Source organism: Magallana gigas, chromosome 2 (genome assembly GCF_963853765.1).
Source record: "Magallana gigas chromosome 2, xbMagGiga1.1, whole genome shotgun sequence".
Lineage (NCBI taxonomy): Eukaryota > Metazoa > Mollusca > Bivalvia > Ostreida > Ostreidae > Magallana > Magallana gigas.
Window position 1 is genome coordinate 47,805,757 of NC_088854.1, and position 16,080 is coordinate 47,821,836.

At 33.2% G+C, this 16,080-nt stretch overlaps 1 protein-coding gene across 6 annotated transcripts in view; it reads right to left on the minus strand.

Annotated features, from left to right (window-relative positions):
* LOC105329862 (protein Fe65 homolog) overlaps positions 1-16,080 on the minus strand; it is a 44,126-nt gene that overhangs the window by 15,119 nt on the left and 12,927 nt on the right. The window contains exon 1 of one of the 6 annotated variants that reach the window (XM_066076916.1): positions 1,108-1,923. The exons of 3 other annotated variants lie outside the window; for them this stretch is intronic. In XM_066076916.1, the coding sequence (XP_065932988.1) occupies positions 1,108-1,309 (202 nt within the window). In that variant the 5' untranslated portion in view covers positions 1,310-1,923. Of the gene's footprint in view, positions 1-1,107; positions 1,924-16,080 lie in introns of those variants that run through there. 2 more of the 6 variants (XM_011431341.4, XM_066076917.1) reach the window with 2 other exon arrangements.

Here is a 16,080-nt window from a genome sequence, read left to right on the forward strand (position 1 = left end):
TAGACTTTCCGCTTTATGCCATTACTTAGCTGAAGTCCACCAAACTAATAAATATTTGTATTTACATTACATTTATATATAAGTCATTCATCAAAGGTATTAATTTTCATTAGTGTCCTGGTACTATGAAGTTTCAAACCTTGCAATATTGCATTAAGTATGCCAATTAATGAATTCCTATTTCACAGGTAGGTACATAATTTGTTTATATATACCAGGATATTTTACTGCGATATGGAAAGCTAGTGAAAAAAACCCCAACTTTTCAGTTTATCTTTTGTCGCAAATCGTATTATATCCATCATATATTCTCAAGAAAAATTATTATATCAGTTGATAAATGGAAGTGACTACCATATATCATCATATCTAATATCATAAATAAACGATTCCCTGACAAGACTTAAGTTTTATATAATAAAGCAAAGAAATTGCGTATAACAGTTGTGCAAGAATTTATGGCCCTCATTAACAAATCAGTTCATTTTGATGGAGACAGAGGGGTTCAATAATATTTTCTTACCAGTCAGAAATAATTATAAATATGTCCCCTGGGAGTAATAAATAGGGTGATTCATGCCGTCCTTAATTATCTCTTACTGTCTCCCTCATCTACCCTCGCTAACCTGATATAATGGCCCGTCTCACGCTACTTTTTAAACGACATGAATTCAACAACCAGTATTCATGACCACAGCAATAATATTTTGCAATCAAACAATTAATTTCATACTTTTGAAGTAAGATCTTGATTGGAAATATTGTTTGAGTAATATGCTCTCAAACTTTTGGTGGGCCCACAGTTAAATAATTTTTATTGCGTTCAGACATTTTAACGCCCAAAACTAAATCACTCTGCACTGAAAGCGACATTTTGCCTCGACATACAATCTTTGAAACTGAGTAGCGTATCATTTATTAAAATCAAATGATATTTCAAGCAATAATATTCCAGAAAGAATTTCTGTGAATCTCAACAATATCAGGTTTTAAAGTTTCCAGTTCGTGCCTTGCCTTGTAAAGAGATTTTATGAGTCTTAGTTAAGGTATATGAATTATTCAAACATATCATATGGACGACCCTCACGGAGAGAAACAATAACTTACCATGCAATGGATTATGATGCAGAGTCCACATTTTCTGAGATCCTTTAATTCGTTTGTATAAAGTTCCATACCAAGACATATTTAAATTAAATTTTCTTGTTCGGTTTCTTCGGCGATGAGTCATGTTTGCATTGCTATACCCATGGTCTGTTGTGTAAAACATCATGGCACTCTTGCACAACAGCTTATTTTCTTTAAGCATTTTGATTTAATTTCAGTGAAAATATCCTCAAATTTTTTGGCATTGTTAGATTACAAACTCCCATGTATCAGAAAGGGAACCTGTTGATGCCTCCATTCTAAACCATAATTGCAGACTGAATTCTGTTTCCCATGCAATTTCCCCTCTGAGGAAGAAACCCTTTTTTTTGAGTAATCCGAATCATAAAAGGATAGATGATCAGAGGGAAGCTTCTATCTATTGCTCGCTGGATTTTGATCGGTCAATATAAAGATTCATCCATCAGCGACAAAATTTTCCTTAAGCAGCAAGAGATTGAATCTCTTAACTTCAGAAACACGTCTTAAATCAGGAATATGCCAATCAAATGTTTTCTTAATATACTTTAGATACGATCAAGGGCATGTATCACACTGCACAAGCATCACTAAGAACCACAGCTATCGAGAAAGAAAATCACAAAAGTTCCAAATAAAGAAAGTAATGGAGAAGATACTTAGTTGGGCAGTGATTGGTTGAAACATGAGAAAGCCGCACTCTAAGATCTGTCACAATGTTAGAACGAGGACCGATTTGATTCTCAGCTTCTATACTTATGACTTGGTACAGCCCTTCATTTTGACGGTCTCCAATCGTATCGTACAATGATGATTCATGAGTAAATGAATTCCACCGATGATTTCCTTTATCAGTCTCAGTATTCCCTGAAGTAAATTCATTTTAATTGCAGGCCTAACAAAATTCTATTCCCCGATTCAAAGGAGGAATATAGCAGTCTATTTCAAGATGATCGCTTCTATTGTGGTATAGGGGAGACAATATTACAATTCTATAGAACAAGGAATAATGCACTGCTTTTGGTTCAGACAGCTTCCATTATGTACATCAACCCCGACAGTTCCCCGCCATTATATATACCCATACATAGGGTAAGCTTTGTGTCCAGTGTCTCTGAGATTCCTGCACTGTTTTGGTTGATATCTTACATTAACCTTGGGCGACTGTCACTGATACTTAACAATACGGTTCATCCCTCCACATATATGTGGCTGACGAGATACATTACCGTCATAATTTTTTCCACATCCTCTGGGATGAAAATAATTGAATGATTTTCATTGAGATGACATTCCAAGACTCAACAACAACACCATTGATAATGCCACTCCAAAAAACTGGAAATCCTTTATAAAATCACAATTCTCAAATAAAAAATTCAATGAGTTAATTATCTGCCTAGCAGCTAGCTGGGTTTTAAACAGATGCATCAAGTGACAATCAATATGTTAAACATTTAGCAACACAAATTTTTGTCACCAGCTTCCAATTCAATTTTTAATCATGACTTGCTCTGGTGAGCATTAAGGAGTTAATAAATAAAATTATCACGTTCATAAATTGTTTTTAAGTAATAACCATTACTTCCATAGTCACCATTATTCACGATAATTTGTTGAATAATTCACAAAGCAAATGAACAGTAAATTTCAGGGGGCTTATCCATGAAATGCGCGGATTGCCGTCATCTAATGATCGCAGATTTCATAATATTCAGGAAGTGCATAAAAAGGCCCAGCGAGACTCCACGAACCAATTAAGAGCAGTTTTTTTTGGTGTACAGATTTTAAGCAGACATGCACGATGTAATGATGCTTAAACAATTCTGTAAAGATTTAATTCCCTTTTAAGAAAACTTTTTCTTTAATTATTAATAGTATCACCTCTCACATGTAGATCGTTACAGACAAATTATGAGTACACCAATACATTTATCTGTTTTACTTACAAGATTTAAGGGTTCTAGAGGTTTTTAAATAAAGGAAGTCTTTATGGTTTCTTGAATCAGCATGAGCTTGTTTGATCATTAGAGACACATGAAGTTCTTCCAACTGTACAAATTTAAAGTACACAGAAAAATAGCAATCCTCAATATAAAAAAAACATTTTTTTATATTTCTTGCAATTCAAATGAACAAAAACTGTTTAAAACTCTAGATCTGCAGATCAGTAATTTGATATTTCATCCTCTGAGCTTCAAAGGAAGAGAGTGGATAATATCACAAAATGTCGTGACAAACTGTTATAACAAGTAAAAGTCATGTGGTGTTATAGATGATCTGAAACTGCTGAAAAAACATTGAATTATGACAAATTATAAGTACTGGATTGAAAGTGCAACAGTAGAGATGGAGTGCTCTCTTGGAGCAGCAATACACAGCCATGGCATGCGGCAAGCAACAGCTGATGTAACCTCTTTAGTCCCCTTGATTCATCTTGTCATAAATCATTTACAATCACTATCAATCATACGATAATCCTCCATTGATCTTCCATGCATAATCTGCATTGACAAAGTGTCAAAAATAGATCCATCATGGCAATACTTTGTAGAGGTGAACTATGAGACTCCATTAGCACTGGGCAAGCTCGATCCTAGCTCATTCTAGCACTGCTGTTTATAGCTGCAGTGTATGACAAAAAGCTCTATGACATGGCATATGAATCTATGACATATTCAATAAATGAGGTCCTAGTGACATACATGTACTGTAATAATTTTGCTAATGGCATAGTATGCTAAATATTTGTATATAAGATCATTAGATCAGAGTAACATTTATTATGTCTGTGACATAATGTTTTGGTTCATGTTAATATCATCAGATCGTAGACAACATAATGAGAATGCAAAATACTTTGATGTTACTGTGTCTTATAAGGAAGCAAAAGTTAGGTTAATACAGGAATACAAATACTGGCGTGCGACCAGTTCTCACCGAGTACCATTTCACGCCAGTACATTGTGACGTCATTTCATCAACACATAGAATTATACAGTGTATATGAAAAATGATGTAACAATGTACTGGCGAGAAATGGTACTCGGCGAGAACTGGTCTCACGTCAGTACAGTATTTGATATTGGAATACCCTCACAACACGTGAATATCTTATTATCAATTGAAAATAATTAGTGAAACTATCATGTGATATCTCAAGAAGTCTGCTACACAGACTTTCTGTGGTCTCTCTGTTTTCTACATCAAAAAAGTAGTTAAACTTTTTTTAAGATAAGATTTTTAAGATTCTTCACTTTTTGTAAGATACTTGTAACGGTTTGTAAGACTGTAAACATGTAAAGGTTTGTGAGACTGTAAAATTGTATTAGTTTGTAAGACTGTAAACTTGTAAAGGTTTGTGAGACTGTAAAATTGTATTAGTTTGTAAGACTGTAAACTTGTATAGGTTTGTGAGACTGTAAACTTGCATTGGTTTGTAAGACTGTAAACTTATGTTGGTTTGTGGGACTGTAAACTTGCAATGGTTTATAAGACTGTAAACTTGTAAAGGTTTGTGGGACTGTAACCTTGTATTAGTTTGTAAGACTGTAAACTTGTAAAGGTTTGTGGGACTGTAAAATTGTATTAGTTTGTAAGACTGTAAACTTGTATTAGTTTGTAAGACTGTAAACTTGTAATGGTTTGTAAGACTGTAAACTTGAAATGGTTTATAAGATTGTAAACTTGTACTAGTTTGTAAGATGAAACTTGTATTGGTTTGTAAAATTGTTAATTCATTTGGTTTGTAAGAGTAAATCTGTAATGGTTTGTAAGACTGTAAACCTGTAATGGTTTGTAAGACTGTAAACCTGTGATGGTTTGTAAGACTAAAAACCTGTAATGGTTTGTAAGACTAAAAACCTGTAATGGTTTGGAAGACTATAAACTTGTAATGGTTTAGAAGAATGCAAACTTGGATTGGTTTGTGAGTGTAAACTTGTATTGGTTGTAAGACCGTAAACTTGTAATTTTGTAATATTGTATACACGTCATGTCTTATTTCTGTGATACAGATTTTAAGAAATTTTTGTCGGAGCTCTTGACACAGAAAAACTTTTTTTAGAATGATATAGGGTAAATGTATATGACTTTATAGGATACAATGGACATGTATGTGGTGTTGAATAAAGTGAATATATTATACTTACATGTTATTTGTGACATGTTTCATATTATAGGTTTACTGCTCTAATATTTGAGATGTATAACATATATAGTATTACAAGCATGTTTAGTGTTGAAGTAGAAATTACTTTGCTTGCAAGTGCTTGTGTATTCAATATTCTGGCTGATTTAATGTTTGATAGCAAAGAGAATTATTTGAGCTTCAAAGTTTCATTCAATTTGTTAGAAAAAAAAAAGGATGAAGATCTAAAGCCTAATGTGATAAAAAGAAGTTTCAGATCTTATCTTTAGACCACTATACAGCTTGCTAAATTTAAAATTGGTTTATCATAAATGATTTTTTTTCTCAGAATACATCTAAAGGTCTTTAAAAGGAATTTAATTGCAGTTGATGCCACAAAGTAACCTCCATTACAGGTGATTACAGTATTATTGAAAAGGTCACAGTCCAGAAATTAATTCCATATAAATTCCTTAGTGCCTTTGAAAATTGCTCCATTGAGAAGGCATGTTCCAGTCTCAATGACCTTGCTTTATCCTCTTCTATTGATATACAGTAAAACAATGTCTAAATCAGCACATTCAAGGTTAAGTTCACAGAAAAAGCTCTCTTAAGTATTCTGGCGGCCATTAATGATGCAACTAATGTCATTTATGAAAAGAAATTGTTGAAAAAACCTTTATAAATCTGAAAATGTCCTCTTGCATTCTCTGAGGATTACTGGAGATTTCTCAATCTTCAAAAGAACACAATAAACAAATTCAGATCGCACCTATAATAAGGATCATCTAGGATAGTCATGCTTGTACAGAACTTTATCACAAATCATGCACTGAAATCCGTGTATCTGGAGGCTAGGTTGATCATCAAATGATATTTTTTCAGTTTTTATTCAAATCATGTTGATGCATAGAACAAAGTAATTAATGTTAAATATTTCAAACCATCTGAGAATCTACGGTTTTCAAGCTTTTAGCTTTTTGGGAGAGGCTCATTATAGCCCATTGGTGTTGTCAGATTCCTTGAAATTTTAGTCCCTTTGAATTCACAGTAGAGTGGTTTGGTCTCAGGAGTACTCTGAGATTTGAGTGAAAAAAAACCCCTCAATTATCACACAAAAGGGATATCTGAACAAATTCAGAACCTGAACTCAGTTTACATATATATCAACAAAAGAGTTGCCATAATGTTCAAAATAGAGTACATAAATTGTTTTATTACCTAATCAAAGGGATTTTGTTGTTTTATTACAAATTAAATATTTGCGTCTATTTTGAACTGCCGGTCAATAGACTGCGATCTATTAGACCGCCGGTCAATAGACTGCGATCTATTGGACCGGCAACATATTTCAGAACGCGGGTATGTTAATGTTACATTCTTTCGATAGTTCTCAGGGAATGAATATTCCTTTACATATAGATGCTGTTTTTAGTACTTGGTGAAACCAAATTCAATATTATCAAAATAGAGTATCAAATAATCAACAGTTTTAAAGCCTCATATAAGGTAAAAGACTATTTAAAATCTTATGGGTTAAAGACTCCCCCTTCTTTGTGTAAACTAATATTAAATTGAGATGTTGTAATGCATGCAACAGGTTGTGTGCATGTAAAAGATGAAAAAAAAAATCTTAGTATATTACATAATGGCACGAAAACCATCTGCAATATGCAAATTGTAAACCCCGAAAACTAAAAAAGGAATTAGGTAATAAAACAATTATTTAATGCTTGAACAGTCAATAGACCATAATTTTTTCCCTTGGTACAGGGAACAGCTCAGTATGATCTATTGCCCTCGGCCGTTGGCCTCGGGCAATAGATCATACTGAGCTGTTCCCTGCACCTCGGGAAAAATATTCTGGTCTATTGACTGTTCAAGCATTAAATAATTGTATACTACATGTATGTAAATAAAAGGAAAGTGTTAAGGGTCTACTTGCCAGGAGACTTTGCATATTACGACAACATGTGCAGGATTGCATTAGTGTAAAATATATGTAGAAAGAATCTGCTAAAAAAAAATCTTCCAAATTTCATTTACTGATCATTGAATTTTCAGTAACATCATAAGTTTTTAAATATAAAAATTATTTTGTTAATATTGATAGATGTACATGTACATCCATGTGTAGAACTTAAGTAAGTTACGGTACAATGGCACTATTATCTTTAGACTTTTTTCTGCCACTCTTCTAAAATCCCCCCCAAAAAACCAACAGTTGGTGGCGTGGAAGTAACATCAGTGAAATAACCTGTAAGAATGAAGGAATGGATGAAGGAATGGAAAAACAGCCTGATTGATTGAGAATTAATCCAGCTGAAGCATCCTAGACAATTCCAATGGCGAGATTACCAACTTCTTCATCAAAAGTTGATCTGCTTGCAATTTGCCACAGCTGATGAAGAGGATTAATGGTGCCTTATATCTGCAGACCTCTCCAAGAAGTATCCCTCCAGACAGATAATTGTTTTCCCTTGTCACTGGCAAATTGCAGTGGCTGTAATCAAGACAGCAGAGTCCATAGGGACAACAAGCAATTCCCGGAAATAATGATTGTTTATTCCCTCCACCATATAAAGTTTGTTCTATGACTGTCAACAGTGTCATAATACATCTATCCGCTAATATATAGCCTGGTTAAGACCAACAACTAAATTTGGTTTGTGTCAATTGGATCCTCTGTTTTGCTAGTCCAATCAAAGAATCCTAATGACTATAGGAAACTCGTTTATGAAAGTTAATGAGAATTATAAGTTGGTTAAATGGCAGACAATATTCAATTTGTGGTCTTGGAAAATGATATCTGTATTAGAAACTTCCCAAGCAATAAAGCAGTGGGCTATCAAATTGGACCTGCTATGTTAACCCTACATACAAGCTTACTATAGGTAACAACCAGGAAGAAACCCCAGAAATCCGACTCTTCTTTGGTTGATCTCAATTCAGTTTCTTTCATTACTCTACCCTGAAGAATGGCAGTATTTTGTTTATGATTGTTTCTATCATGTTCATTGCTAAGCAGCCTTAGAATTTATATCCTTGAGTCCCAATTTTTACAGTAAAACTTCATCTTCCTATCCCACTGAATCGCTAACAAGAATGGTAATCACATGTTTAAAATGATCTATTTCAATTATTGACATTTTTATACATGTACAGAGATGATTTATCAATATTCAAAAATGTCTCAGCTACAGCTTCTTAAAATTGAGCCATTCCGTGTGATAGTGTTTTTGACCATTGTTTCTGTTGTTGGCACAACAATATCCATTCCAACACTTTGCCAAATCTTTAGTCCTCTTCCAGTCTTTATTTCATGACTGACTCAGAATAAAAACAGATCTGATGACTGTAGCTATGCCATTTATAGCCACAGAAATTGTCAAACATCTATAAATTACCATAAAGATCTTGGCAATGCCAGAGAACACTATTATTATGCCTTCTGTCAGTTTGTCACTATATATTCAATACTCATCTATTTTCGCATAGTATCAAAGGATTTATATAGCGTAAGCATACTATGCCGAAATAGAGCACGGCGAATATATTTTCAACGAAAATCTGTCAAGCGCCGACAGCGGGATTCGAACTCACGACGCTAAAATCATTGATTCTAGCATGAAGCCCAACGCGTTACCGCTACGCTAAATTAGCCGTTAGTATGAACACCGGTATTTAGGTATATAAAACGTAGATATATACGACTGACATCAGGGAATTAAAATTATTCATTTTTCAAAAAAAAACTTCATTATTGACGGTTATTTTAAAGTTAAAGTTTCCTATAAACTTTTGAACAAATTGATTGAACATTTTTCAAAGAAATTCTACATGAGAGTCACAAAAACGCTTTTTTAAATGACGCTTGATAAAGAATGTTCAAGAAAAAAAATTCACTGAGATTTCGTCTGCTAAACATTTCGAGTTTTCTCGGTAAGGCCAAACGTCTCTCTATTTCTTGAAAAGAACATAAACCTTTGTTGACATTTTATTGTACAACAACTTGTTGATTAAATAAACAATCAAATCAATTGATTACACGTAATTTGAAAAACAACAACAAACGCTTGTTTTTCCAGTGATTATTTTAGGGGACTTGTCAACACTCGAACGTCAGAGCTACTTATAGCAAAGAACGTCAGTATATTCAACAGTCGGCATAATAATAACAATAGTGTTGTGTTGTGCATGTACTATGCCTAAATAGTAGTCAGGGTTGAATACATAGTGCACTCGCCTCCGGCTCGTGCACCATGTATCAAACCCTGACTACTATTTAGGCATAGTACATGCACAACACAACACTATTATATAAATATACGGTCCTCTGTTGAACTACTGTGGATGTATTTGTTGTTTCCACTTATGCTTAAAGGTTAAGTTGGTTCAAAGAAACAAAAACTCAAGTATGATGTAAATCTTCAGTATCTAGCTATCAAGGAACTTTCATTGCCTTCCACTGCACTTTGTTTTGCCTTGCTGGACAAGAATGACACTCCTTCATCAGATAAAACATGTCCCACAAAAGCTCTACTTCAGTAGATGGCAAGTGGACAAAATTTAGACAGCAGCAGGGCAAACAGATTGTCTTTTTCATTACAGTTCCGATATATAATAATATTCGAAGGTATTGGTTGTTGACAAAACTAAACACTTTTAATGTCTGTAACTGACAGTTTACATAAAGAACTATATATGATATTAGTCAAATTTGGCCCCCATAATTTGTCATATTTTAAAGTGTTTCAGGTACATTACCGGTAAATTGTTGTGTTATTTTTTAGAAGAGTTGATATCAAATATATTTTTCACCTATTTATTTGCAATCACTGGCAGTATATGATGTCAGAAGTGACGCTATCTTTATAATTCAATTAAAATTGGTCATTATTTGACTTTTTTAAAATGTTTTTTCGAATGGGAAATATAGAGCGACGCTTTCAACAAGAACAAACTTTTTGTCTCTTTTAGTACTGGATAGATACATCTTTGGTGAAAATATTTTGTTTGCTCATGTAATCGCTCAAAGTTTTCTAAAAGAAAAACAGCTTGAAAACAAGCCATTTTATGCTAAAAATGCAAAAATGGTGGGAAAAGGTAAACTTTATGATGTCATATTTCTTAATTGTGGGCACTTTACTCCCAATAAAAATTATAAATAAACTTCAAATGTTTATTTGTATAAAGAAAACAAAGAATTACATTAAAATGATGATGTTCATTTAAGGGGGCCATTTTAAGCTGAAACCATATATAGTCCTTTGTCAGATTTTTTAAGTCCAAAAAAGGTTTCCACCAGCACAACAAATTTGGGTAAACAGTTTGTGGACCAAAATAGTGTTACCGTATTATTCCATTTATAAATGTCTGGCTTAATTTTCATGAATAGTACTGTTTTTCAATTCAAATAAAAACAAACTTAAACATTAATTGTACTATAATCATGCATCAGTAAATAAAGGAAAATAATGGCGATAGGAATGCAAAACTCTGACACAGTAATCGCAGTTTCCTTTCATATACCAGACACTTAATTAGAGGTCTTGCATTTTATGGGTAGAAACCCAGGAGGCATTGCTTTGATCGGAATAAATATAACCAATCATACTGCACTGTTGATGCCTTTCATTGCTTTCTTACCACTTGGATTTTTCTGGATGTTTACCACACCAAATATAGGCTGATGTCCGGATCAAATATAAACCTATCCTGATACACCCTGTGCATGTTTTTTTTTATCACAGAAAATAAGGTTATAAAAGTGCCAGGGAAGCACCATTAAAGCCAGAAACTTCATCTAATACATCCCTCAAGTGCATTCTCTCAGTAATCTGTAGCCATTACGGTCTTCGACTTCCCATCAATTTGTGTAATCTTAAGACAGGCTCCATTCCTGATGACCAAAGCAGTTAAATCCTCCAAAAGCTTAAGCTTTGCTATCAGACCTAGGGATGCAACGCTCCACTCTCCTATTTGTCAGTATTGTTTCCTCTAAACTAATTGATGTACGCAACAAATTTAAAAATCTTATTTAAAAAACAAACAGCAAACTTCATCTCACTCATTAATGTATCTTTGGCATACAATGGTCCTTATGGAAACAAAAGTTTCTAAGTCATTCAAAATTGCATTTAATAACCATAACCAACGTTCTGTGTACATTTGCTTACTTTCTTTCACTAGGTGGGATGATTTTAAACAAATAAGAAAAATGGTTACAAATACTCATGTATTGGAAGACTATAGTAGAAATAAAGTTAAGAAATATCTTGCAATATATGATGTCAAATTGTTTCTGAAAAACAAGAGCATACAATGCATTCTGATGGTTCTACCAAAATTTATCTAAGAACATAACAGCATCGCATATAAAAGTTCTAAAGTACTCAAACTACAGGGTAGCTCAGCTCTCTGTGTTATGAATGATGCGACCTTTTTCTACCTGACCAAGCATCAGATTATCTATACACAGGTATTCCTGACTAAAGTAAATGGACAAGCATACATCTGATCAAGCTCAATCAGGGCGCTAATCAAGACAGCCACTGATACTAATGGCTGCCAGGAAATCAGCCATGGACTGCAGAAGGGGTCTTATGCAACTCACCAAGGTAAGGTCTCCTGGTAATGAACAGTGTGACAGTTCATTGAACATAAATCATACAACCTAATTAGCACCATCAGAATTTAGGGACTTAGGGATTTCTTCAGACCATAATGTGCATTATTCTTCCAGACTTTCTATGGCAGATATATGGTAGTTTGTTGACTTCTCAAGGCTTTCAGACTGTGCTGAAACTTCCCTAATATTACATTAAGACAAATAAATAACACTCATTTATCAAAAGAGAAATTCACTCCAATAGGACCACATGATAAATGAAGAATCAATAAATCGCAATAAATGCTGAATTATTTCCCAAATGAAGGACCATGCAGAATTATTTCAGCTGATTATACACTTGTTGTAAGAAACTGTATCTAACGATATGAAATGAAATGTGGACTTCAGAGGTTATAGGGAGAGCATGTGACCAGGGCATTGGGAGATCTTGTAGCATGTCCACTGTTACAAGCCTTTGACCATTTCTCCCACCGTTGCCAGCAGAGCGGGCTTGTTCACGAATCAAGTCTGTAATTTGATCTAGCATGGCCAAGAAAACTCAATAAGGAGTAAGGATTCTTCTGTCACTTTCAATTTCCTACTGAAGCAAGCCAGTCATTAGCAACCGTTTCCATCTCCAAAGATACAATACCACAAAATGTGCCCATGAATAATTTTCTTGAGTATGCAAATATAATTATAACCCTAGAAATGGTGAAATAATGAATCGCTCTGTACTTCTTCCAATCCAGATTGATTTTTATTTTGCACCAGTCTAGCCAAAACCTGCTGAAACATTGATTACACAGAAAAATCAGAAACCTTAGGAAAAATACTGCTTTTTCTCTCTACGATTTTGTAGTTGTCCCTTGTGGGTACAACAAATAAAGTCCTTCCTCTGATTCTCATTATTCAACAATTGTGTTTGCAATACTGCACCTCATTCTTGTTTTTTAAGGATTCCCGTAATCCTAAATCTGCCTTACTTTGTCACGATTTCAATTACTCTGCAACTGTAGAAGAATTATCATATCATGAACACCATACAGTACTTCTTTAGGCCAAAAAAGAATTGCTGCATTAATGCTTAAAAACAAGGATTGGAATCTAAATCGTCAGCAAACAACTAGATTTATCATAGGTACGTGAAGTCAAGAATGTACTATAAGAAAATAAAGTGAAAAAATAGTTGAGTTTGAACTGAAACAGAAAGTAGTTGAGAATCTGATACAGTCAAACTCAAAGCAAGTTCTTAAGGACTAGTGAATTCACCACGCTATATCCATGCAAAATTCATTATATCAATATTTATTATGACCAATTTGTAATAATAAGTTTGGGGATTTTGCAATTAACATGTTTTTTTCCTACATGACTATCACTTGTGTTAATTGAGTCATTAAATAAAAACACTTTCATTAAAAACCTAAAATAATTGGACTATAAATTGAAGGATTTATGTGTTTAGAGATATGTTCAGTCAAACAATTTTGTAATTGATTTTTCTTTTATATAAAAGAAATTAAACAATTTGTTGTAAAAACAATGTAAATTTCATTGCTTTTATGTCTATTCATAATATATGTGTCTATTAGTTATAACCAAATTCTTTATAACCATAAAAAGTTGTCAAGGATTTGTTCAGAATTTTGCTAAGGAATTTCACTATATCTTAGATTTCACTATATGTGTGTTCATACTAAATAAGTTTTAGTGTACTGTATTACAGCTACTGTAAACCAAGCAAAAAGTTCTGAGGGGAAACTGCCAGACTTCGTTGACACAAGGACTTATTAATGGCCCTATGAAAAAAACTCTCAATATTAACAGCCAGGATAAATGTCATTAAGTAGTTTCAAAATATCAACTACATTTTATTTATCCGTCTTATGGTGCACTGCTATAATTTATGACCTTTGATTATATGACCAGACAAGGGATGGCACCAAATAATTGAAATAAATGTCCATCCAAGGGGAGTAATCCAGTAGATATGCTATTGTAACTTCAGCACAAGTAATATACACCAACCAAATTAAATACTCCTCTCGTAGAGGAATGTTACACTCAAGTGACAAAAATACTAGGTACTGGTAAGATTGATTTTTTTTAATTTGATTAAATCATTTAAAACTAATTCTATCTTTTAAAAAAAATTCAAATGTTTTAGGTCGATATCGAAGGGAAATGGATGATTTTTAACATAAAGCCAAAAAAGCATTAACATTCTGCATTCATCAATCAAGATACTGGTATTTTCAAATTTGTTTTGAAAAAAAGTTTTCAATATCCTTCTGTAGTGTAAAAACAATTTTTTTTATATTTTAGGCATCTGAGTGTATTATTTTGTAACCAAAAGTATTGGTGAAAAATACGGATATTATTAAGATTTCAAATATCATTTCAAATTGATTATTTCTAGATCACTTTTTGTTCTTTCAAAAACACATATTGAACAACTTTTCAATTTTAGAAATTTAACCTCACAGAAAATTCAAAGATGTAACTGTCAATAAATAAATTTGCTTTCATACAAACTCATGTTTTCTACATGAGTTTAAAAGATCCTGAAATGTGAGACAAATATCCACGGACAAGTTTTCTGTAACTGGCATTAGTGGCAATGGTGGAGGGACCTCAATTTTCCCACGGAACAGCCACTTGAAACTTTACACATGAGATCTAGTTCTACACCAATTAAAATCATCGATCAATTCTTAATTTGGCCATAAAGTCCAATTTTATTCCCAGGTAGAACTCTCATTAGCCATTTCTTGAAATTCCTTAAATCGAATCTAAAGGACAGACTATTTTTATGTTTTAATAGATTTTGTGGACATCAGACTCTTTACACCGTCTGTGATTTTATTAAATGTAGCGTTTCATTAGCACAGGACTACAGTAGTACACAGCAAATCCTACATTACAAAATGACATCATAATGTTGTGATGTGGTCTTGTTCAATCCCAACATATATGAAAATTGTTTTTTTAACAGGTGATAATACCACAACATCCATTCTGTGTAAAAGTCAATCAAATACATCAAACACCCCATGCATTGAGAAAAAATCTATTTCTTTCAATAGTTTGCTAAAGGATATGCGAACTTATCAAAACAAAAATGATACAATATCTGGAGTTTGACAGAGAAAAACAAGCCTTATAATTCTTTTTGTGCATTCTATGCCATGAGGTTTTAATCGACTATGCACAAATCTTTGTAGGAAGATGAAAAATAAAATTCAATCAATTTCTATATCTCTAAGGATTTGAAAAATCAGTGACCGATTTCATTTTCAAGTCCCAAGATAGAAAACAATTTTTGCATTGACAGTGGTAAGTGATTTGAGTCGGCAAAGTGCATGGCGGGTTAAACCTTTGCTTCTCTAGACAAATGTCCTCCGGCTAGACCATTTAGTTAACATACATATCTTTATTCCTTAAAACCTCAAAAGAATACTCGAAATAAATACAACCAGAATTCCATATCGAACATTGCTATGGGATAAACCATTAACCTTTTTGGTGCTTTCCTCCCCCGAAATGTTGACTGAAATCAATTTTTAAGCCTCACTAAGCTTGACTAATGTACAAATCTTTCCATCCACTCTTGAACTAATGGTATATACGGTACTAATTGTAGTTTGTATAGATTACAAAAATTGCAAAAAAACTGTAACCATAACATCCAGAATTTTGTCACGAAAACAGAATCATTGGAATGGTCCCTGAGCATGATCTTTCCTGTTTACCAATCACTGGGTCTTGACACATGAATCAGGCCTCAGGATCATGAAGCAATTTCAGACTTCAGTCAAAATTTCAATCAGTCATAAAATGATTCATTATCATAAATGACAATTTCAATATATAATTAACAACATTATATATTGACAATTTTTAGAGCATTTTAATTTTGTCAGTGTTTTCAACCAAAAGACATTAAGACAGTGTACATCATGCTCCACTTACCACACTATTTTGTTTGTTGTATGTAGTTTTCATTCAATGTGTAAAAGTTAGAAAAAATCATTTTTTTTTTAAATCATGAGAATTGTTGGCAAAACCAAGTATCAATGGATCTCACTGAAATGTTCGGCTAGGCTGACGGATATTCGCCAGGGACAATCTGTTTTTATAAATCATTGTACGAGATGACAGTGAAGTTATCAACAACTTGCAACAATACATACACAATTTGCCTTTTTTT